At 44.7% G+C, this 25,350-nt stretch overlaps 2 protein-coding genes across 2 annotated transcripts in view; one reads left to right on the top strand and one right to left on the bottom strand.

The window, feature by feature from the left end:
• Positions 1–1,095: 1,095 nt before the first annotated feature.
• Nsun2 (NOP2/Sun RNA methyltransferase 2) lies at positions 1,096–21,797 on the bottom strand. The gene is made up of 19 exons (XM_031359929.1): positions 21,600–21,797; positions 21,335–21,492; positions 20,724–20,828; positions 19,390–19,495; positions 17,359–17,430; positions 16,585–16,669; positions 15,296–15,488; positions 13,166–13,240; positions 11,611–11,741; positions 8,752–8,825; positions 8,130–8,260; positions 7,608–7,704; positions 5,502–5,683; positions 5,132–5,224; positions 4,477–4,612; positions 3,946–4,026; positions 3,574–3,712; positions 2,199–2,238; positions 1,096–1,886 (listed from the first exon to the last, which is right to left on the bottom strand). Exons 1-19 carry the CDS (start codon positions 21,768–21,770, stop codon positions 1,604–1,606), a joined length of 2,352 nt encoding a protein of 783 aa, XP_031215789.1. The 5' UTR covers positions 21,771–21,797; the 3' UTR covers positions 1,096–1,603.
• A 243-nt stretch (positions 21,798–22,040) lies between these two features.
• Srd5a1 (steroid 5 alpha-reductase 1) overlaps positions 22,041–25,350 on the top strand; it is a 38,234-nt gene continuing 34,924 nt past the window's right edge. The window contains exon 1 of the mRNA XM_031359930.1: positions 22,041–22,820. Within this exon, the coding sequence (XP_031215790.1) occupies positions 22,540–22,820 (281 nt within the window). The 5' untranslated portion in view covers positions 22,041–22,539. The remainder of the gene's footprint in view (positions 22,821–25,350) is intronic.

Here is a 25,350-nt window from a genome sequence, read left to right as displayed (position 1 = left end):
GGGTCTGTACAAGATGGCATCCAAAGCTGGCATAGCAATTCATGCTTATAAGCCCAGTACCTGGGAGGCTGAAGCAGGAGGTTCTCAGGTTTATAACTTAACAAAATCATGTCTCACAAAACAATGCTGACACTGCTGAAGTCTGATGAGGAAAAAAAACAAAGTCTTGAGAGACCTCCCTGTAAGACACAAATAGGGACAGACACAATGGTAGGCAGGCGTCTGCCAACAAGCAAAGCTGCAACCACGAGGTGACAGACAACCAACAGTAACACAAGCCCTAGCTGCACTGACAATCTGCTCTAGTCAGACGTAAAAGCCCAAGAACATTCTACAAAGTCACAAGATGGAACACCTGTCTTCTTGGCAGTGAGCTACTTCTAATGGCTATGGCTTAGTGGTCTACTCACCTCAAGGTCAGGCCCATGTGTAAGACCCACTGCAGCTAAAATGCATCCCCTGGGCAGGGAACTAAGCAAAGTCTGCCCCTCCTCCTAAGAGCCCAACAACATGCTTCATCCATACTCCACAGTTCTACCAGAATTCATTTTGGGGAACCAATGAGTTACTGGGCTTACCTGTAGAGCACGTGAGGGCTACTTAGAGGCTCAGGTTCCCTCCCCGGCAAAAGTCAGTGCCAGCATCTTTAACCAGCAGATGATGGCTTTCCCACAGCCATACAGATTGAATCACACCCTGGCCTTCTTTGGCCTGTATTCTCTGACCCCTCCCCAAGGTAGAGTTGCATACAACTTGTGGTATGGACATTCAGGTGAGGATCCTATTACCCTCCCCAGGGCATATAAACAGCCAACAAATCCAGCTGGATTGATCTTTTATGAGCAAGGAACAGCTGAACTCCTAGAGGTAGCTGGTGTTTGGCTCAGAGCATATATAGGAAGGCCTGAAGAACACAGGTGTAACTAATGCTAAACAGCGCAGACAAAATACATTACATATACAGGAAAGGAAGAGCTCCTGCAAGAATGCTGCCAGGAGAATCAGGGCAAAGGAAACATGGCTGACAGCCCAGCAGGGCTTGTTTTTCTCTCCCATTAGCCAAATAAAAACAAATCCAAGTCACATGCCAAGACACATGATCATAATAACTCTTTATTTCATGACCCAAGCACTCTCCACCCCACTTAAAGCACCTCCAGGATAAGCACAATGGCCCCCAAAATTGCTGTCATGATTTACCAGCCTTCAGCCTGGGATGGCTTACCTCACCCTTTATCACAAAGGCACAGAAGTCACCTGAAACCTCAGTGTCAGCATGACTGCACAGCACACTGATGTGCAGTCCAAAAAGTATTAAAGCACAGAGCTGCTTCGCAAAGACAAATTTTTACGACTTAGTCGTTTTAGAAGACTAGGCCAATATTGGCCTGACAAGGGATCTGAACTTCTGCAAAGGCTGTGTCACATTAGCCTTTAACAGCAGAAACATGTATCCATTCTGCAAAAGCGACTCCTAAATGCTAGAAAATACAGCTCTCCCCAGACTGTGGCCACCCACTCATTTCCAGGTCCCAGCTAAGGACATTCTAGATTTGATCTTCAACAACAATGGATGGTACCAACTCAGTGTGTGGAGACATCTTCACCGGGATGGCTCAGCTGCAGCTGGGTCACAGCCAGGGACAGAGTCTGGGATGCAGGGGTCTTGTGCTGTCTGCTTGGCATCCTCCTCCTCATCAGGCTGCTCTGGACTGGCAGCACTCTCATTGGTAAGAATGACACCCTCTTTCTTCTTTTCTCCCACCACCTCCAGACCCATCATCCTGAGATAATGAAGCCGCTCATTTTTGGGCACAAAAGTTCGTATAGAGGCCTTTCCCCGCCACCCACACAGCACGATGGGGCACTGGAGGGTATCTGGATTCCTGTCAAAAAAAACAAACAGAAAAAGAGAAGGTCCCGTGTAAGCATTAGGCATGTTGTTACCTCTATCATCTCGTGATTTCAACACACAACCTCTGGAAAAAGTGCTGTGCCCACTGCCCCAATCGTCCACGTATGCGGTCAGAGTTGTGATCCTTAGTGCCTCTGACGCATGGAACTCCTCAAAGAAGGACAAGGCCCTATAAAACTCCTGTGGCCTGGGACCCCTGCCCTAGCCTTCAAGTAAGTGCTACAGTTACACCATAAGCTGCCACGCACAGCTACTTATCCGCCATTGAGGCACGCATACTTACGCAGAATCTGGCTCGTACTTCAGTACAACACTTCCCTTTGCTGGAAAAGAGAAACAGACACATGTGACAGGTTTTCACTTGGTGACTACAACTACTGAGCAGATGTATGTGCTGTTTCCAAGAGGGGTCAGTGAGCTCTTGGTCTCAGGGATATAGGTGGTAGAAAATCCTTCTCAATCAACAGGGGAGCCCAAATGACAGAGGGAGGGAGGGAGAGAACGATGTATATGCAAGTGTACAAGTGCGTAGTATTCAGCACACTCTCTGGGGAAGAAGCATAAAGTTGAGTTAACTGGTCAGTTCACTCCCAGCTCCTAGATACAGCACAGAATAACATTCGACTTACCAACCCCTACACTATATCACCTCAATACAGGGAGGGTAAGGACCAGTGGGACCGCTCCGCTGGTCAAAGCGCTTCCTGCTCAAGCCTGAAGACGGGAGCATGAAGTTAGATCCAGAACCCATAGTGGGCAGAGGGAACCAATTTCTGCAGTTGTCTTCTGTCTTCTACATGTACACTATGCCTCATACCCAATAAAGATATAAAGTAAAATAAACCTTCACAGAAGAACTAAAAGAAAGATATATAAAGTCCCTGCTCCTTCTCTGCTGAAAGGAGTGTTCTGTACTCTGCAGGCCTGTGACTCACACCAGGGCGAGGAGGCGAAGACAGCGTGGTGCCCCAGACTAAGCTGCACTCACCAACAGACATGTAAGAAGGTGCAAGCAAAAGAAAAGCAGAACAGGACACACTTGGTGAAAATGTTGCCACGGTGACCTAATGCTGGAGTTTGGGAGCTATAAGAGGACAATGCAACCAAGACCGCTGGTCCCATGGGACAGCTGGGCTTAAGGGGTCAGGCCCAAGTGCTTTATAATGAGTACAAGTAGGGGTTCTATGAAGGACAAGGCAAAGAACCTTCAAAAGGGCTCAGGTCTTTCCTATAAATACACAGCATATCACTAAGCCCACCAGTCTTGGTAAGGTTATCTCTAAGTGACTTTAAATCCCTTTGGGAATGACTGTCCTGTCAGCAGTCATTATCCTGCACTTCATCTGATCTCGAATGCTCTAGCAACACTTGTTATTCTGTATTTCTTGCTGTGTAGCCAAGCCTGACCTTGAATTGCTAACTGTTAGAACTACAGGCATGCACAGTTCATGCAGTCTCCAGAGATCAAGCCCAGGGCGCTGAGTATGCTGAGGGAACCCTATGCCAACTGAGCACATCCCCTGCCAGGTAAGACTGTTTTTCCTCTCAGTTATCCTCAATCCAGGGCTGGTCAAATCTGACTGAAGAATATGAGCTGTCATTTGCAGTCCTTATGGAAGTAATACAAGCTAGCTAGTGTCTTGGATCCCTTTACTCACCGAGGTCCTTGACTTGACTGTAGGCCTCACTGCTCAGTTTTCTAAAAAATGGGTTCTCCTGGGTCAACAGTGTCTTCACATCTTCCATTGATACAGTGATGATTCTTGAATTGATAAATGGATACAATGTATATATTCCCTGTAAGAGTCATGAAAGAGCACTGTGATCCATGATTCATTACTGAAGGGCTGTCTTGTGTGGTTCATGACTTGACTGAAAGCCTTCCCTTGAGTCAAGGCTCCAAAGAAACCTAGGTCCTGGAGGAACTCAAGGACCCCTGAGATACTAAATTAAGTGGCACACCAGAAGGTCCCTCTCTGGCTGTTTCACATTAACCATGGTTAGGACTTTGAAACCCTTTTCCAAATTACCTCCTGTGCCAAACGAAATGCACAGTCAAACTCTTCACCACTGTTATTTCGACACCAGACTTTTATCCCAGTGTTAATGACCTGTAAGTTAAAAATGAGATTTAACAGGAATTAAGGACAATCATTCACTTCTGCCCCTTTGCTATAGGCAGTATGGCTGCCTGTGAACAGCTTTGGATAAGGATGGACAGAAAAATGGCCCTTTTCTGGAACTGGTTTTCAAGAATCAAATTACAGTTCCAATGTCTTCTATGGCCATAGCTCATGGTAACAATTAAAAGTTGGACAATTAAACCCAAGAATAAGTACGCATTAAGCAGTCATGTTACTGCTCCGACAGCCCAAAAGACCCAAGGAGTTGAACAAGGCATGAGAGCACTGTTAGGAAGCACAGCCACTAGGCTGGCAAACCTAAGAAAACTGTGCAGGGAGTAAACAAAGAGGAAACTCTGGGACCTGCCCCTCCCATGTGAAAGCAGTATGGGTGTGCAAGTTCCTGCTTGTGCTTAGTCACGCCCACTCCCCAGCCACCTTCATCTTCTCGCTGTTGTTCAGCAGTACATTCCTCAGCTCCTTGGAGACCATATAAAGCTGCCGCTTCTTTCCTTCTGTGGTTCGGGTTAACAGATTCATCCTCGGGAACGAAGGATCCAATGCATAAAACTTCCTGTCAACAAAGTAGCACTGCTTACAGCCCAACAGGACACTTGGCCTCACCAGAAGCCCAGAGGACAGCCAGGTAAAGGGCTATATTACATTACAAAAGCTGTTCTTCTGTAAACTGCTATTCCCATGAGAGAGCCCAGACTCTTAACCTGGGCCAAATCTTAAAGCTTTTACAATGTATGCTTTTCTGTGTTCCCTATGCAGGGCAATTCCACTCCCACTCCTACCGGCCCCTCAATTTCCTAAGTAAGAGCAGACCAGGAGCCTCAGCCACTGCCTGCTATACTGAGTGAGCTAAACCCACAATGGGTCCCAGTTGACAGTGCTTCCTGTTGCCTTTACCTCCAGATGGCTCTTTCTTTTTCAGCTTAATGAAGAAGGCTGGTGTCTGTCTCTCAATTACTACCCAGCTCTAATGCATGATCAGGAGGAAGAGAGCTAAATACCAAATACTAATTGTATGTGATTGTTTTGCTACAATGAACATTCTAAAGTAGGATTCAAATGGCAGGATCCTTACTCAATAGGTGGGAATAAAGGATCATCTTCAGGAATGAATACAAATGGATCTTCTTTAAATCCAAACAACTTCATTTTCTTTGATGGAGGAGGGCTGAGGAGAGAATAGGGAGGTGGTAAGGTGGTCAGCAAGTGTGGCAGGAGCAGTCCGTAAGAGCAGCGCTCATCCTGCCCTGCCCAGCACCCACCCTGTACTATAGTGCTAGAAGCATCTATCAGTGCTGTCTAACCTGCAGAACATAACATACAAGTTGTGTTGTGTCCACATTCCCCTGAAAGGCACCATGGCTAAGGCTCTGGGACCCCATTTAGCTTATCGAGGGCTATGAAGACAACAGATAGCTCTACTCGGATGTCATCTTCTTCCTCACCCACACACGCCATCTTTTTTCTCATTACTCTCTGTGTTCTCAGTGGTGTGAGCTGCTTCTGAGTCACCAGCTCCAGTTATCATCTGACTTTCCAGCTCAGACTGGTCACGGGGATTTCCCTCTGTAGCAGCCACAGAGCCAGACGACCTGGGCTCTCTGGCCTCTGCAGATTTACTCTGTACCTGTTGAAGGGAACAAATTCATTTTCACACAAAAGCAACACACTTTGCACCACTGTAAGGAAATTAAGACTACCATGTTCCTGTCAACCAGCTGTATTTTTTTTTTACAGCATTGGAAGACAAATATTCTTTTTAAAACATATTGCTTTTAAAATTTGCTCTTTAAATGGAATCTGCAGGCATTGTTCATTTCAGAGCTGACTCTCCAATAGCTTCACAAAGAACATCCCAGAGGCCTATGGAGCCTGCCTGCTCTTGGTAACCCTGTGTCCGCTCTGGGTAAGGCACATGAGTCCTGCAGAGTTAGGCTCAGGCCCATAACTGAGGACATCTTAACAAAAGAGAGCTGTGGCAACTGTTCCAGGGTGTGATTAGGAGGAGCACACACCCAGAGCTTCAGAACTAGGATAAAGAACTGGGACAATCATGATATACAACTAACTGGCTCACAGCAGAAGCAAGACATATTGTAGCACACTTGCCTACCACATAGTCTTTTGTGGTTATAAAATATGGCCAGGAATTGTGCATTTCAAGGTCATCTTAGATTAGGACTAAGGCTGCTCAGCTTGGAAAAAACAGAAAAGAACTGTTCTCTCAAGGACTTCATCCTTCTCTGGTCACCGGTGGCTCGGGGTCACTGTTGGTCCAGCTTCTAGCTGATCTAGTTGAGACTACAGTCCTAAAGCCTTTCTTTTCTGATGGAGGTAGGATGCCAGCCACATGGCAGTGTGTACATTTTCTAGTAGTGTGCTTTAAAAAGAAAAAAAAAAGTAAGATTAACTTTACTAATACATTTTGTTTTACTTATGCCAGTGTATTTGAAATACTGTTTCTAAGTAGTCACTTGAGGTTTAATATCAGGCTACCTTGTGTTCTCTTACAATGTGTTTTAACAGTGCCATGCATTAAGTTACTTGGAGCTGATGCTGAAACTAGGGTCCTTACCTATGCTAAGCACATGTTCTACCATTCAGCCCTGCCTCCGGCCCCAGCAGTGTGTGCTCTCGGTGTGATGCAGCTTAGTGTGTAACAGTGGCATTTCCTGTGCTCTATACCTACAGCTGGTGGCACTGAGCGTTGGGAACAGTTCTGAGATTGTTATGAGCATGATGCAGATTGACATACACTTGAGGTACCTTCTGGCTTCAGGCTATTTTAACAGGGCTTTTGTCTCTCTTCCATTTTATTGTCTTGCTTTTTAAAGTACTTTGTGTCATTTGCTGGCTTCTATGTTAGCACACCTCTCTCACTCTGTCTCATATTCAGTTTCAGGTATCTGGCCTGGCCTGGCCTGTGTGTGAGTAAACAGTGTGCCCTGCTAGAGGCACACTCCTATGAGGTAGTATCTTACTAGTCAGTCATGCAGAGGTGGATACTGCTCACAATTAAAGCCACAGACATAGCTGTGCTGTGTCTTTTCAGAGACAGTGGGTAGTGTAGACAGTGGCCTTTTTGAGATGTGTCTTGAAACTGTTGCTGTGACTTGGATTTGGCTCTTAACAGTTTGGTGGCATGAAGGTAGGGAAGGCTGTGTGTCATAGCCTCCCAGGATGGCTCACAGATGGAGGAGAATGTCTTACTCTGGAGCAGCACTTCCAGTGGGCAGAAATGAACCTCATGGTGCAGGGTAGTAAATGTCAGAGGACTCCAGGCTCAGAGTCCATAGTCCTGCCCACTACCAATCTCATGTCCTTTAACTGCTGTTAAGTAGCTGGGGATAAAACAGAGACAGAACATGCTCCCAAATACATCCTTTCTCACTGTTTCTTTTTGAGGAATGCCTATGTTTTGTAAAATCTGAAATTCAAATGAAGCCCCCTTTCTTTAAGCTCAGACTTTCTTAACACCCTTAGCTCTCGAAACCTCCACTTTGCTCTGCATTTGAAATGAATTAAGTCTTTTGTCTTCTGTTAACGCTTACCTTGGGCTGACGTTTGTTCCACGGCATTGGTGCTCTCTTGACCAATACTGCCACAAAGAACCCTCCAGTATTCTGATGATGGGGCAGTATTCGAAGGCTACAACAGTACAAATGCAAGGTCACACAAATGATCCAAAACTGTCCCTTTGGTATTACAGCCTGCTAAGGTCTGATCTGGCCTTACTGCAGACACTGAGCCCTACTCACAGAACCACATATTCTAACTGAAAAGTCCATGGCGGGGAAGGTTAAAAGAACACAGGCACGGGGAGATGAATGTGATGATCAAGGCACACTACAGGCACTTATGGAGCTATTAGGATGAAGCAATTGTGCTGTACAGTTACTACACATAAATGAAGAAAGGACGGAAAGCATGTGCAGTTTCCAAAGTATTAACTCTGAAATTGGAACCAATACCAGTATTTGTAAACACTGGTGGCTAGCAAAAAATGGATACCAACTTCATCGACCTGACACACTGTTTCCCTACTCCATAGCCCACAGTGCACACATACTTACCATCGCTCTAGATGCATTGCCTGTAGTTTTTCCAGGTCCTTTGGTGGGAACATGGTAGGCCGAATTTGTGTATGCCTGCCCTGGGGAACCTCATGCCAGTCTGCAAACCACTGCCCGTCTCTAGTCATGACCTGTCCAAAGAGACCAGCAGCATCACCACAGTGAAGAGCACACTGGTACCCAGGGCAAGGTGACTGCCTCACATGAATAACCTCCACCCCAAAGTCCAGGATCAACATAATCACACCCACTGACTAGGTTTCCATTTTGTTTTTAAAACAAATCTCAGACTGTTTTGTGTGAGGAAGTCAAAGGGGAACTATTTTGATTTATAAACCAAAGTTGAACTGCAAACCACAAACATTTAAAAAAAAAAAAAGGTATCAAGGTCATATTTATTTGCATGAGGGCAAAGCCAGGTTCCATATTAGGAACAAAAGCACAAAAACAACCACATGCAATTAAAGCATTTGTCATTAAATACAATCTGCAAGTGGAATCTATACTATACAACCATGTGGCGCACTGATTCACAATGCCCAAACACAAATGTTTTCCTATGTTTGTGGCTCTCTCAAGGTGTCCCTGGTCCTTAGAAATAAAGTCCCCATCACAAGATTACCTTCCATTGTGAGACTCCAGGCATCCACTTTAGTCCTGGCAACTCAGCAGATACATCAGCAAGCTCGAGAGCACCTAGGTAGATACATTAAAAAAAAAAAAAAACTCACAAAGGCTTGTACATTGTGTCCACTGAAAGAACCCCAAAAGCGCACATGTCAAAGCAGACACATTGCAGCTCCACTCTTAAGAATGTCCAGAGAAGGCAAGTCCATAGACAAAAAGCAGCTTGGAGTAGGACAGAGAAGAAAGCCAGTGGGCATAAAGAACCTGCTTGGGCTGCAAAAATGGCCTCAAACACGACTGTGGTAACAGACTCAGGTGAGTGAGTTTACTAAAAGTCATTTAACTACATTCTCAAAATATAAGTTAAAATTCAATAAAGCTGCTAATACACAGATATTATGGTTATACTGAAGCTATAAGCATAACTACAAAGTTACTGCTGGTTTGTCCCCACAGCTAGGATTCAGAGGCAGGTATGTTCTACACACACATTGATTGGTTAGGTGATCTGTGTCTTCATACCTTTTTGTCTAACACACATCCCAGAAATTTTGTTCAATTATAAAATTTTTCTGAAATTGCCCACTGGGTACAATGGGGGCAACCTTACAGCAGGGCAGCTGTGAGCATGCTCTAGTCCTGTGGTCTACAACAGTGACATTGTACGAAGCTGTCCAGTGGAGCCATCAGATAGCATTTAACCAGCTACCAAGACAGACTTGAGGAAAATAACAAAGTCCCTTGGAGAGGTAAAGAGCAATCATGTTACTGGAAACAAACCAAAAGGCCCCCAGGAGACACCTGCTAGCGGAACCTTCCACAGCAGCAGTCTGCTCTTAAGAATCTCCTTCCTTCAAAGCAAACAGGAGTGTAGACACCAGTCTCTCCAGCATTGGGCCACCGGCTGCATCAAGGAGCAGAGCTCTCCCCAAGTCAGGAAGAAGTTCACCCCATCTTCAGTTTCCATGGCCGTGAGCCATCTTTCCCCAAGTCCTCAACTGAAGCGTGTCAGCCCTGAGCAGCTGACAGTCCCTGACTGCTCCACACTTAAGAACTCTATCCATATTTTGTTGCTCCATTTTTTGTTTAAAGCTTGTGACTAGACCAAATGCCAGGCTTGATACAGAAGGAAGGCTCCTGTCACCATCAAGCCTGTGCTTCAGCTGAGTTTACCGGCATTTAGTACCTACTCTAATCAAGGGAACTGCTCACCAAGAAACCAGAGTCATGTTTTGAATCAATAAAAAGCACCACCAGAGAGCGAATCCCTCAAATTCTACAACCTTCTGAGGGTTCTGCTGAGGATCAATCCCAGGAACTGTTCATGCCAGTCAAGGACTATCACATCCCCAACGCAGGCTTTTTGAAAAAGGAAGTCCTGTGAGGTTTAGGCTGGCCTTAACTCAGTCCCTCTGCCTCCCTCTCCCTGAGGTTGACAGCACAAGTCCTATTTGGCTTAAGTGACAGGAACTAGCTGCCAATGCTAAGTATGCCAACTACACAGTAGTTCAAAGCTGTGGGACTAGGCCATCCTTCCAACTATCAGAATCATATCTTCCCTGAACATCAGCTAACACAGACATAAATCTGATCAAGTTCAATTCTTATCACTTGACCCAGAAAGCCTATGGGTATAACATCATGATAATTTACTTCTCCACATGCAAAATAATTGTTCCAAAATCTCATCTTTACTAAGGCTAAAATATAAGAATCCAATATAATATATCAAATATCCATCCAAAGGACCCAGCTCAAGGCTGACTGTACAGTCCAGACCAGCCAAAGCTGAGGCACACCTAATGCATGGATGGCAGGTAGTAGGTGCTGAGCCACAGGAATTGTGAGTGAACTTTCCACATTATGTTTAACTTCCTCCATGCATGTGAGCATGGCACTCTGGTGGTCTGTGGTATCAAGACATGGAAAAAAACCTACTGACTGCTTTTAAAAAACTCCAACATAGGTTAAGTTAATGGTGGGAAGCTAACACTTCAGCAGAAGGCTGGAAGTGAAGCACTTTTAAAAGCATTGTGAAAATGCTGTTTTGGAATATGGTTAGAAAATGCTGCCTGTCTGATGTCTCAGTGTAACTCAGTCTAAGACTTTACAGCAGTGGGACGGGTACTAACAATCATAGGTCAGCCAAGGACATGTTCAAACTGGAACCTCGTGTTAGGATGTGCAACTGATATCACTACAAAGAGCAGCCTGGTAAATCCTTAACACAGGAAGACTTAATAGAACATCCAGCAATTCCCTTCCAGATGCACACCCCAAAGCATGGAAAGCAGGCCAAGAGACTCTTAACACCATGTTCACAGCCCCAAGTTCACAAGACGTCAAAATAGAAAGGCAGCCATGAGAGGACCCTAGAAGAGCACCCTGGAGTCACAATTCCAGAGACAAAGGCTGAATGGTGGCAGCAGGAAAGATACAGAGCTTCAAGTTCAGTTCTGCAGGATGAGGAACTGAGCACCGTGGTAAAAGCTTGACAACATCAATCAGCCTAATATCCTGTGCTGCACACTTATAGGTAAGACGCTCAATGGGGATTATTCTACCCCATTAAACTCTTACATAACCAATGTATAAGGGCCTGGCATAGTGACAATCATTTTGTCATTAGAGAAAAATGAGCACAGCTTTATCCTCAAGCTTTCAGGTTCCAAGCAATTCACAAACTACATCAAACACGTCTCAGAAGCCCATTTTTTAAATACAACACCTCACTTTAAAGAGTTCCAGCAATGGGTTAAATATACATGCAAATGGTGAAGACCTATCTGTCGTCCTTCTCCCTGGTTGCCTGCTCACTGCCCACTTTTTAAGGACTGGCTGTATGCATGCTCACCTTCACTCTTCTCCAGCAGAGCTGCTATCACTGCTTCATCCTCCACAGGGTTCAAGGAACATGTGGAGTACACCATCCTGCCGCCTTCTGCCAGCTGCTCAGCACCTCGAGTTGCAATCCGAAGCTGGAGACTAAGCGTAAACCTCAGGTTAACACAACAGTCAACCCAGAACAGAGGCTACAGAACACCTACTTACTCCATTACAAACATGATTTTTATGGCATTTTTATAATAAAAACAAAGCAAACATCTCTCAGGGTTGTAAGTGAATTTAATGTAATCTTCTATAAACTGTATGTTTGTTCCAACATCTATTTTTGCTTGTTTTTTTTTTCCTGTTCTGTTACATGTTTCCTAACAGTCTAACAAAATAAAAAGTATAATGTATTTAGAGAATTTCTCTACTAAAAAAATCTCCAAATTTATTAAAATATATAGTTTTCCTGTGAAAAATATAAACCCTTTTCTCCATTTTACAAAACCAGTAGTATTTAACATTAATACTACTGGTTAAGTATTAATAAGTATTAATTATTAAATATATTATTATGGATATATTTAATATTTTAAAATTAATTATATAATTATAAATTATAAAATTATAAATATATAATTAAATAAAATATATTAATTATTAATACTGTTAATTATTAACAAAGTACTTGCTAAATTATTTGTAGTTAGTTTATACTAATATACTACACCATCCATTACTCACTGAAGAGCTTTTCATGTTAAAAGAAAAAAAGAACACCAAGCTTTATAGAAAGAGCCACTGAGAATGCCATGAAGGGAGGGAGGGTCTGGAAAGGTGACTCAGCAGTTAAGAGCTCATATTGAGGACCTGGGTTTGACTCTCACCATCCACATGGTAGCTCGTGAACATCAAAAAGTCCAGTTTTCTGACCTCCACAGGCACCAGGCACACATTGTGCAGAATGTCATACTGCCATGCACTAACATGGGCAGATGCTACCATGAGAAGTTCAAGGTGAAATAGGCACAGAAGGCAAATAAATATGCATCGTGATAACATAAAAAGTAGCTATAACTATGCCTTGGTTAGTTGGTTGGTTGGTTGGTTTGTCTTCGAGATTCTCTGTGTAACAGCCCTGGCGGTCCTTGAACTCAAGAGATGGGTTGATCTGCCTACCTCTGCCTAAGTGCTGGGACTAATGCATGTGCCACCACGCCAACTTGCAGTTACTACCCTTACTTAAATAAGACTTTTAAAGCAATTGTTCTCAACCTTCCTAATGCTGCAACCCTTTAATATAGTTCCTCATGTTTCAGTGAACCCCAACCATAAAATTATTTTGTTGTTACTTAATAAGTGTAATATTTAACAGTTATGAATCATGCTGAAAACATCTGACATGCATCCTAACAGCGCCGTAACTCACAGGTTGAGAACCATTGCTTTCACGTAACTTCTAGTAGACAAACTCTCATGAGGCAACTATTAACTGTGGCTCCTGTTGTGCACCGACAGTCTGCCAGGGAGTCATGCATCTTAAAGTCTGCCTGTCTCAGTCTAAGCAATTATTCACTTACCCATGGAGCTGTAAGCTGTTTAAGGTTGTCCATTTCTTCCAGACATCAATGTTTTTTCTCATTGTACCATCACCACTGTAAAGAAGATATTTAACAAGTGAACCCTGCCCAGGTCATACCCACGCTGCACCACAAAGCAGGTATTATAAACACTGACACTGACTAAAGCAACTCCATCTTCACAGAAGACTTTCTACTTCAGAAAACTACACTTTACATTCAAATCCAAAAGCAAGTAATGGGAACAGAAAACTTCATTTGATTCTGAAGAGACTGCTTCCATGGAGAAGTGCTGGCTACATGGAACCAGATCCACAGTGCTCTACTGCAGACAAGTGCTGGGTGTCTTTGCAGAGTATATGAGAATGAGAGCCAATTCTAAACATTTGCTTTGTATATACCTTATATGCACAGGCTGAAGATAATGACAAGCCACTCTGCATAGGCAGTGTTTTGGCTGTGACTCGTCATTAGTTAGGGTGTGGAATTGTTCACTTGGAGATCTGCCAAGGACTAAAACTGCTTTGACTTTTGGAGAACTTTACATTTCAAATTAAGGATATTCAGACTATACCAGCAAAAATTAGTTTGTATACCCAGGAATTAGGCCCTTGTATAAATGCTACTTAGAAACCTGGTTAATAAGACATTTAAAAATCAGGATTATACTAGCAAAGGTTTTGCCACAGCAATCAATTCATTCAAGCCACTTTAATCCTTCTATACTTTTTTCTATACCGTTAAATATTTCTCACTTTCTCCTCTGATTTGATAAAAATTATTAAGTACATTTTACAGGACAGACTTAGGCTGTCCTATTTCATCTACCCAGCCCTCCAGGATTTGCTCCTGCTCTAGCTATGACTTCACAAAGCTTCATTTCCATATGCTTCAGGAGCAGTTCCACAAGATAGGAAAGTCCTGATATATAATCCCTACTTTAAATGACACTCTGGCTGGAATGATAGGGCTCATATGGTAGAAACTTTACCATAATTTCAGGAATTTCTTCAGCCTATAATCAAAGAGTTTGTAAGGTCAACGTATTTTCAGAATAGAAAAAATGTTTTATAAGACCATATGGGTAGAAAACATAGGACCCTCATGGTTAATCAGAATACTATATAGCTAAGGAAATAAGAGAGAATTCATGACTCATGTATTTATTTATGATGTTTCATACAGAACACTAAAAGTTTCACTTACCACAATGTTAAAGTAGTCCATGCTTTTAAGTTTCATGCTATTCTAAAGTATAAAATTTCCATGCGTTTTAACTCAACCACACTCAGTGCTTCCAGCTATAAGTCAAACTAAGTTCTACTACAAGCAGTAAATGTTTAAGAAATGGCATTCTTTCAAAGACTTGTCCTAGACACTTCGATAGGTTCTCTCTGGCAGACTCTGAGCTCTAATCTCCACCAATCCATTTTGTTCAGGTATTAAAGCTTGGGTTTCACCTACCTCTGAAGTGATGTCTATATCGGGACAGGGTGTTTCCTTATAAGACAGCTAGTCAGTTGTTTCATAGAATGTTTCTACACATAAAGTCTAATTCTCTAACATTTATGCCATTAAAACTGAAGTAACAGTACACAGAACTAAGTAACAAACTCTAGCAGAAAATTGACATTTTTATTTACATGCTCCAAGAAGAGAATACTTAAGGTGTGTGTGTGTGTGTGTGTGTGCGTGTATGTGCACTCGTGCATAGATTTTTACATTCCTCAAGGGTGTTCCATCTCTTCTGGAGCTGTTATGACTGTTTTTTGTTTCTTTCAAGACAGGGTTTCTCTGTGTAGCCCTGGCTGTCCTGGAATTCACTCTGTAGACCAGGCTGTCCTCGAACTCAGAAATCCACCTGCCTCTGCCTCCCAAGTGCTGGGATTAAGGCGTGCGCTACCATCGCCCGGCTGTTATGGCTGTTCTATACCCAATACCAAGCTGAACTGTTTCACAACAACCTCGAGTCTGTCTTTTTGTCAAGCTAACATCCTCCTCCATCCCCCTGGCCACAGTAACCATGTGCACCACTGTGTTCATGTGCTGCTACTTCATTTAAACTAATCCATATGTGATTGGATTTCCTGATAGACTTTGGGCACTCTGGCCTTTTAATGATATAAATACCTGCAAGGGACATCACATAAAATTCGATCATAGAAGAGAATCTCTTTCCTTCCGTCCACATCTACTGTAAGTCTAGGTATGCTGGATGCATCATGGTTTACCACCATGATGCAGGGACTGCTCAACCTTTTGGCCTGATGGACGAGCAGATAGCAGCGCTTGTTGTCCACGTCATTTGCGATTACAAATCCCTCTAGGAACATAAAATTGTAGTCAGGAGAGATGCAGCAGAAGCAGACTCATCCCCTGAAACACACAACCAGAACCTCTGGGTCGGCAGGTGAGGAAGAAAGCTCTGTGAGCCTTAAGACCTCAGAACGAGACTTTATAAAAAAGAGGAAAGAGCTGAGTGTTGGTGTGTACATTTTATAGGCACCTAAACCCTCAAAACCTCAAGACTCATCTGTTAGCAGCTATTTACTTTGTATCAACTCTTGTGCCAATAGCTTTCCCATGAATATTATTAATTGAGGGAGGTATAGACTAAAAGGCACATAAAAACTTGCAGAGTTAAAACTGTGCCCACGTGCCAGGGCTCTGCTCTAGAATGAAAATCTGGCCTGGGGTAGGGTCTTCACTTGAGCTCATCATCTGGTTCTGGGACATAATACCCAAGCTCAGAAGCACTCCAGGAAGTTTCCCAAGTGGTGCTCCTGCTCATTTCTGGTTCCTCTCATACTCCACCACAAAAGACATAATATGCTTAACAACACTTACAACCAGGACTATGCTTCACAACAGTGAGGGACACAAGACATCAGGAACACAGAGAAGCCGTTCCTGCCAGAACTGGGACTTGGGCAGCTGCTGAAAGCCAGCGAACAGAACAGATCAAAGCTGACCTGACCAACACTAGAAATCCTGCTCCCTACTCTCAACAAAGACAAGAAACCTGCAGAAATGTCTGCCACCTCATGAGTATCCTGTAGCTTCCCCACACCACTGCCCATCACATCCCACTTCACATATGGCATCCAATGCTGCCACAACCCTCTCTTGAAGGTGGGGGATCTGAATAGAGGGGCAAACAGCGATAACCAAGAACATCATGGAACTGCTTCTCACCTACTGAAGTTCAAACAAAGTCTGTACTATGTGCAGTCCTGTTTCCTTTTACAGACAGACATAGGAATCTATCAAGAGTCTGACTGTGCTGGTTTGAGAACTCATCATCAGTGTGCTGGTACCTTCAGTTCATAATCATAGGAGCAGTCACTGCCCAGGAAGCAGGAAAGGGGAAGACTTCTTGACCACAACCCAAAGTAGCTTCCCTGCCCCACAGTGATTACCTGGAAAGGGCACACTCATGTCTGCATGCAACATTTCAATTAACTGTGTAGTCTTGGATCCAGGGGCTGCACACATGTCTAAGATCTATAAAAATAAGCAAACAAATGAACAAACATGTATCACTTATGAAAAGCTTTAACACTCTGCATTTGACCTCAAACTGTCTTGTGAGTCATTCTAATACACTAACTTGCATTCCAAGACCTAATCTAAACTTCTATCTATCCAATGGAGAGAATGTTCCCTGCTCATAAAACCTGGAAGTCATGCAACAACAGAGGCACGGTGTGCACAGGGCTGAGGACAGAGTGCTTGCTGCTGGGAACTGTGGAGTTAGAAGTGAACAGGGGTGGCCCAGCGTGACATGACAGTAAATGCCAGCTCCACAGTGTGGGCCCACTGCTTTTCTTCTTCCTTTTCTTCTTCTGGAAAATGCAATTATGGGATGTGTTCTCAGAGGATCATGTGGTCACAGGCAAGCCATCAGGTTACTGATAATCACAAAACAATGCTTGGCACTAATGAGCACTTATAGAGCCAATGTGATTTAGACAAAAGAATCACTCAAAGTTATCTGTATAGTAAATTTGTTACATTAAAAAAACTTGAAGAGTAAAGAAAGTTATGTGCAACTATGTGTACTGTAAGACACAAGACAAAACTACAAAAACAAAAACCCTAAGGGGATAGGTTAATACTACTAAGAGATTCAGCAGAGTGGACATATACTGCCAATACCTACCTACCCTCCCATCTTCTACCTGGTACACTACCTTATGATGCGGCTCAACGTTGAGCAGCAGTGGGGGAATCATGCTGACAGCCTCCTGGCGGCTGATGTTTCCCTTGAGGAGAAAAAAACCAGCAACAGTAAGAAAAACAGCATTTCAAATCAGGAATGTATCGAGTGTAATAGGAAAAGCCCGTGTAATCTTACAAAGAATAAGCGAATCTCTACTATTACAAAATGTTCAGTGAGAGATTTTTATATCAATCAATAGTTGTTTGCTATCTAAAGATAATTAAGAAGAACCTACTAGCATCAGGTTAGAACGTCAGGTATGATACTGGAGATGAGTACCACTGTCTCATTTCTCTTTAAGCACAGGGGTTGGGTGAGTGTCCTCAAGGGTCATCAGCTATCAGAGCAGCAGGCAGCCAGAAGCCAAAACTCAGTGCAGGAAAAAAAAAGTGATCACTAGGCAATAATCATTCTTCCTCACATCTCCTCTATGAGGAATCCTTCGTGTCTACGTCCTAGAGCTAAGCAACTCCTTGCAGAAACCAGATATCAGCTACTGATCCTATCTTCATCTTTTGGGCAACTAATTAACACCCTTCTGTTGTTTTCACAAGAGCCAGAGCATGAGAGCTGGCATAAGACCCATTCCCATGTCGACAGGGAGCAGCAGGGCAGTACTGCCTCAGTCATAACCTACCGATTATGGGAACATGTGGGCTTCTCTAAGCTACCTTCTTCTCAACCTGAAACACTTGCCAAGCATTTGACACATGACAAGTCAGGCATATGACAGTCAGACCTGACACCCAGACTTTTGACATTTTCACCTGTTATTATCTGTCTGAGTTTCTGGTCAGCTGTGATTCTGTGGCACCTACTTAAACTTAGATTCACTCACCTAGGCACACTGACTTAAGCTTCTGGCTTATCAATGTGACTCTGCTTCCAAAACTCGGCAGAGTTAACGAAGCCAGCTCTGCTCAGCTGCACAGCTCTCACCACCTAGTTCCCGGTAAGACCTTCCTTTCTTCCAGTCACTTTCTCTCACAACTTGCATTTCCATCACCACCTACCTACTGCACTGGTCGACACCCAGCCTATGCTCTATTCAAAGTATAAACTGAATGCTCCTTAATGGTTTGCTAACCTTTTACTCAACCACCAACCTAGATAAGGAACTGAGCAGAGCGCCATACAGACAAGAATCTGGCAGCTTTCAATTCTTACTATCCAGGGAGGGAAAGTCAACTTATGGCCTTTACCTATTTGCACAGAAAGCCTTAGTGGTAAAAAACAGCTAGTAATTGAAACTGAGCCAGATCCAACTTTCAAATTGGTAATGGCATCAGTAAATAAGGAAGCACAGTATTAATAAAGCTTGGTGAACAAGAAGCCCAATTTGTCTAGTGGCAGAAAACCATTCACTTGAACAGAAAGAGGTGATTAAGAAAAGGAGGGGAAACTCTCAAGTAAAATGTGAGATTAAAGATTCCAAAAGAAATAAAAGGAAAGCTACAGAGTGTACACTTATCCAGCTCTACATGAATGGACAGCAGCTGTACTGGGACACCTCTAGGCAGTTAGTCCAGTGACTGAAGTTGCTCAAGCCAACCCAGAAAGTCTGCACCTATGAGAATTACAGCTACACTTAGCTACATGTATTTGGCTGCATGTAAAGGTTCACTATAGGAAAATACAATCGGCAAGATACAATATGATAAAGTGTGACATTAACAGTGCCATTAAAAGTAAACAGACAACTTCCATAGTCCACTAAGTGGCCTTAAAATCTTGGACATGGTATGTATGACAGTTCAAGTGAACAGACTACACAGAAGTACTATGAGTGACAGCCTGGTCCTACACTCAGATTCTACTGCCATGTGAATCCACCAAGAGAAGACAGTAAGACAAGCTGACAACAGAGACAGCTAAACTAAATCACAGGAAACTAAAGCCTGTGTCTCAGGACCACGGCCACTCTCCAGGTGGGAAGCAAGGTGCCAGTGCGATCAACAGCACTCAGTGTTCAGGCCCCAGTGCACTCACAGAACCCACTTACAGACTCAGTCTCGCTGACCAGGAACTGATGAAACTTTGCCAACAATGGGGACTTCCTCAAGATTTTCCGACTTAAATTTGTGTGCCAGGCAAGTTCTTCAGGGTACCTTAAGATGAAAAATATTGAGCATTTGCATACAATAAGGCATGAGTAGCAGGCATTTACATGTTTGACAAATTCCTGATTATGATTTTGTTAGTCTATTTTCTATTTCTATACAAAGCAATTCTATAAGGCAACAAAACTCAACCCTACACGCCCTCCCATTCTTGGAAACCATGAATGCACATGCAGTTTTAAGAAAGTCTGTTATCAGCTATGCAGACTGAAGAATGTGCCTCCTGCCATTTGTGTCACTCTGAGGACATTCCTTCTTTGTGAAGTCAGTGATGGAGACAGGTGTTATCTACACCTGGCCTGTACGTAATTCACCTACGTGCAGGAATGACGGCCTTCTCAACCCAGCATCAAGCTAAGCAGTCAGACAGTAATTACATCTCTGTGTTGGTGCTGCCTTGTTACACCTCAGACAGGACAATGAATTCCTATAACAATACAGGTCACAAAGGTTTATGTATCTCTATAGCCACGGTAACAAGTGGGAAAATGAAATCAGGCTAACTGGAAAACAGACCCAAAGTGACAAATTTGAAACTTGTGAATGACACAAGAAAAATAGCTCTTAGACCTTGCTCAACCGCTGTGCATTAAGTTACTTCTGATAATTTCTCTCTAAATTATGAAAACAAAATTTCCTGTGGATGTTACACACAGCACTCTTCCACTCCTTTTGAACTGATCTTTGATGTATCAGGCAATTAAAAACAACTGAAATATTCAGTGTACTCGTATACATACATACATACATCTCAAAATATTAAAAAAAAAAAAAAAGAGGCAGATGATGCTGGTACATGGATTTAATCCACCCAAACAGAGGCAATTTGAGGCTAACCTGTCCACAGAACAAGTTCCAGGACATCCAGAAATCCTGTCTTGGAAAACAAGCAAACAGATGCTTGAAAAACACATCCAGGGCTAGAGAGATGGCTCAGTGGTTAAGAGCACTTACTGCTCTTCCAGAGGTTCTGAGTTCAGTTCCCAGCAACCACATGGTGACTCATAACTATCTGTAGAGTTCTGATGCCCTCTTCTGGTGTGTCTGAAGACAGAGTGTACTTATTTATAATAAATAAATAATTTTTTATAAAAAAGAAAAAGAGAAGAAAAAAAGAAAAGCACATCCAGGCTCTTTATGCCAACAGTGACTGAGTGCATTCAAGGGGGTTAGGGACCTAAGAAACACCCAGCATGAGGAAGCATTCTGTACCCACCAGCTGAGCGGTTGTGGAACTTCAACTTTCTGTCCATCTACCTCCAGGTCCTCCAACTCTTTAAAGTACTTGTTCTTCAAGCAGTGGAGAATCTCTTTTGCATGGCTATGAAAAAACAAGCAAGCTTCACAGTTATCTAAGAAGGAGAGTTAGTAATATTTAATAACTTTAAGATTCCAATTATTTTAAGTGTAAAACCAGTTCTGAGAAGACGTTCCATAAGCGTCCCCGGGGTGTGCAGACTTTTTAACACTATGACCCTTAGTTAATATCTAAGAAAGCAACATAATCGATTTTCTAATTCCCTCCCACTGCTGGGTTGGACCACGGGTTGGTCACACCTTAAAAAATAAGGTAAACGCAATACTGCATTTCGTCACAGCTTCATTTTTTTGTCACATGTCTTGCAGATGATATACCCTGACGGGCGGGGAGAGGCAAAGTTTGTGCCGTACTGACGGGACGGACCCATCAGTTCACTCATCTTCTCCCCCCCTCACAGCTCCCCCCAAGGACCTAATCTCCCACCTGCAGTACCTAAGCAACTGAGGATGCTCCTATGCACTAAAGCCCCCCAAGTCCACACCTCAGAAAAGACACACCAAACTAACCTTTTGTAACCAGTGATTCTCAATGTGGCTGGGAGAGGCTCTCGAAGTGAGCCCATGAATTGGTCCCATTCTCCCTCCGGCACGATCTTGAGTTCCTGATAGTAGTGCTCAAAGAGCTTGTTCTCCTTTATGATCTCGGGATATCCACCTTCCCAGCCCTAACAGGAAAGCGACAGGTGAGCAAGTTCCGACACCCGCTAACCCGGCCCAGGAGCAAGCCCTCCACGCGCAAGCCCACGGGGCGCCCCTCTCGCCTCGCGCTTACCGCCTGGCCGCGCTTTCTGCCGCCGTCGCTGCCGTCTTCCTCGCCCTCAGGCTGCGGTGGCTGCTGGAACCGCCGGCCCCGCGCCCGCCGCCCCATGGCCCACGCGGCTACACACGCGGAGCGCAGACCGCGACCCAGCACACCGCACGCACGCCGTACTTCCGGCTGCATCCCGAGGACCCCGCGGTTGGGTCCTACCTAGCAGGGGCAGTCAAGAAATATGCCTGAAAGACGCAACACGCCCTCGCCAAAAACTCAAGCGAGAAAAGGGTGGTATTCCTACATAGAACATGTTTTCCTCAAAACAACCCCAAACGCCACTGAGCGTGACTCTCCCCGTCTTACGCAGAGACTCAGGCACTTGCATGGACGACCTGATCTTGGCGCGTGCGTAGAGAGTCATGGAGTGTTGGCCGATCTGTCGCTGTCCGGGCTAGACCAGGGTTGCAGAGTTGGGCGGAGCGAGATTCTGTTTCCAGCGAAGAGGCGGGGTCTTTGCTGCGTAGGCGGGACTTTGTGGGCGTTGGGGGGATCTGGGGATCTGCTGTGGCGCTGAGGGGGCGGAGCTCTAGCTGCTCTCCTGGAGAGCCAAAGGACCTCTGGGCCAATGTGTAGCTCTCCAAGGTCAGGGGGCGGGGGCGGGGCTCTGAGGGGCGGGGCTTTAAACTAAGGCAATTCCCCCCAGAAAGGGGCGGGGCTCCCCTGTGTAGGCGGGGTTTTACCCAATCGGGCTCTTGTTTGGATTCCGGGCGGGAGGGTATCATCTGGTGGTGCTAGCCTGTGGCCCTGTCCCAGCTGGAGCAGGTGGCTCGCCCCTCCCCTGGGCAGGTACTCACTGCTGAAGCGCAGGCCGGTGTGGGCTGCTCTGCGCCCTCCTCCTGGGCTTATATGCCGCTCCACTTGGACACTCGGGCATGGAGCACGCTGCTCGACCTCAGCTATGGAGTTGGATGAGTTGTACCTGCTGGACGCGCTAGTCTACTTGGAGGGTGTCATGGCTTTCGTGGCCTTCGTGGGGCTCTGGTTTGTGGGCTCTTCCTACGGCCGCTACTCGCCGCAGTGGCCCGGCCGCCGAGTGCCCGCGCGACCTGCTTGGTTCCTACAGGAGCTGCCCTCGCTAGCCTTGCCTCTGTACGAGTGCATCCGTCCTGCAGCCGCGCAACTGGGCAACCTGCCTAACCGCATCCTGCTGGCCATGTTTCTGATCCACTACGTGCAAAGGTAATGGTCTTCCCTCCTGCGCTTCCCTCCCGAGAACCCGCGGCTCAGAGACTAATTCCAAATTACATAGGATTGTCTAAGAAAGGGAGAAAGGACCGCACAGAAGTGGTGGAAGACCGGTGTCTGGTCAGGGATAGTGGCACAGTGGTCCGGATTTCTTCTCTGGCCATCGTCAGACTCCGCCCTAAGGAGTATCTGCGATGTCATCCAAGCTACATTTCTACTGTTTCCCCCTTGGGGAATCTATCCCTGGCAGCCTGTCTCATAGCCAGGTGACCTAGCTTCAGCTTGCTAACTACCTACTCTGGAACCACTCCGGACCCCGAATGTGGACTTGAGCAATTTCAGAGATGTTTTGCTTTCTCTCCGTGAGAGGGTATGAGTCTTTCCCAGGAGGTGTTGTGTGAAAAATGTTTTAGTGACCACCTCAAGTCTTTGGGTTTTCTAATAAACTGGACTGGACTGTCTCTAGGTCTTATCCCTAACTGATCCAACATTTATAAATAACACTTAAATGTTTTCATCTAGATTCTGAAAACTGCACAATAAAACTAAGGAAGCTGAGTTCTGTGACATTTGGGACATGGGAAAGTCTCTCATCCTCTCTGACCCTAAAATGTTCGTTTCCTAGAAAGGCTTGGAGAGCTCAGTGTTCTGTTACTAGCCTCTTCTTTCTTAGATTCCAGTGAAGAGGAAGAATGGCTTCCTAGAGTGCCCACAAATCCATAGTGTCCAGTAGGGTGCAGAGGTTGACTGGTTTTTTGCCGTTTTGTTTTGTTTGTTTTTTCAAGACTGAGTTTCTCTGTGTAACAGCCTGGCTGTCCTGGAATTACTTTATAGACCAGACTGCCCTTGACCTTGCAGAGTTCAGCCTGCCTCTGCCTTGTAAGTGCTGGGATTAAAGGCGTTCATCGCCACCTCTCAGGGATCAGGAGTTGATTTGATGTGTTTCTCGTCAATTTTAATGTAGGCATTTTATATGGGGGCACAGTCAACATTCAAGAAAGACTGAGTTCTATGTACCCCCAAATTGTTGATAATCTCAGAAGCTGAGGAGATGGCTCAGTGGGTGGGTAGCCATTCAAGCCCAAGGACCTGAGTTTGCATCTCACACAAGGTTCTGCAATACCACTGCCCCTGTAGGGAAATGGAAGGCAACGAGGCTCAGGGGCTAGGTAAGATGGTGGTATACACAGCAGTGGGCAGCAGGTAGAAGGCAAGCAACAGCCTAGGTTGTCCACACCAACAGCAGAGGGTGTCTTCTGACCTACAATCCCTGCTCTGTGGCATACATGCACCTCCCTCCCTTCCTCCCTCCTCTCCCTCTCTCCCCCCTATCCCGCCCTGTCTCTCTCTCACACACACACACACACACACACACACACACACACACAACTACAAAAAAGATACAGTCTACCAACCAAAGCTGTTATCAAATTGCTTGGTTTATTTTTATGAAAGGCTGGGCCCTCACTGCTCTTTGAATATCCACTGGACTCCTGTTCATGGAAGTTCCTCCATAAGAACACCAGCATTTGTGTCTGTGTGTATCTGTAATGGATAAAAGCAGGTCCTACAAGGCAAAGTGCTAGAGGTATGTCAGTCTAAATCACAAACTCCGGAGATTCCCTTTGGACTGAGAACGTAGCAGCACAGTGGCAGACCAATCCCTTAAGATGTGCAGTGAAGGCTCTGAGAAAGGAGGTGCCCGGTCCCTAGCACTGAGAGAAGGAAGGGGACTCACAGACTATTGGAATGAGAATGTATGTACCATATTTTTACAGCGAAAAAGATTACCAGAAACAGCCTCAGGATTACATACAGTATTTTGAAACTAATTACTTGGCTTAAAGAGTAATAAGGGGCAGGGATAGGGTCAACAGTCTTAAGGTTAAACAGACATCCTTGCAGAAGCTATTTTTGGTGTAAGGTTGTGGTGACCATTGCTCAAGGTTCTAGCGCTGGCAGAGTCTTGGGATAGATAAGTCTTGTCAGGAACACATGTGTGCAAGCCCCTCTGTGACTACTTCTTGGCTTTATCCATCATTAGTACTTGGCAATTCTTATTTGAACAGCTGTCACCTTTTCCCCTTTTGATGGAGCACTTGCTCTGAAGTCCATCCGATCTGGTCCTATGAACAAGGGATGGTAACTGGAGATCAGTGTTCACATGCACCCTTATCTCAGGCACATAAACAGGGGAAGCTTAGAAGGAGCAGTTCTCATGAGCCCCCTGTGAGGCTCTTTTCACTGTTTTGTAGACACTAGCATCCCAAAGTGCTGGTTCTTACACGACCTTGTTAAAAATCCATGCATTTGCAGAGGCTTATCATGTGATAAGTACAGAGTTCAGAATGAGGCTCAGTGGCAAATTCAGGTCTGTATCAGGAACTGCGCCTTAGAGATTTTGCAGAGGCTTATCGTATAATAGGTACATAGTTCAGAATGAGGCTCAGTGGCAAATTCAGGTCTATATCAGGAACCGCGCCTTAGATAGAGATAAGCAATTGACTAAGTCGGAGGACCAGTG

This window comes from Mastomys coucha, unplaced genomic scaffold, assembly GCF_008632895.1.
Source record: "Mastomys coucha isolate ucsf_1 unplaced genomic scaffold, UCSF_Mcou_1 pScaffold8, whole genome shotgun sequence".
Lineage (NCBI taxonomy): Eukaryota > Metazoa > Chordata > Mammalia > Rodentia > Muridae > Mastomys > Mastomys coucha.
Note: the sequence above shows the minus strand (reverse complement) of the source record. Positions and strands in the feature narration are given on the sequence as shown.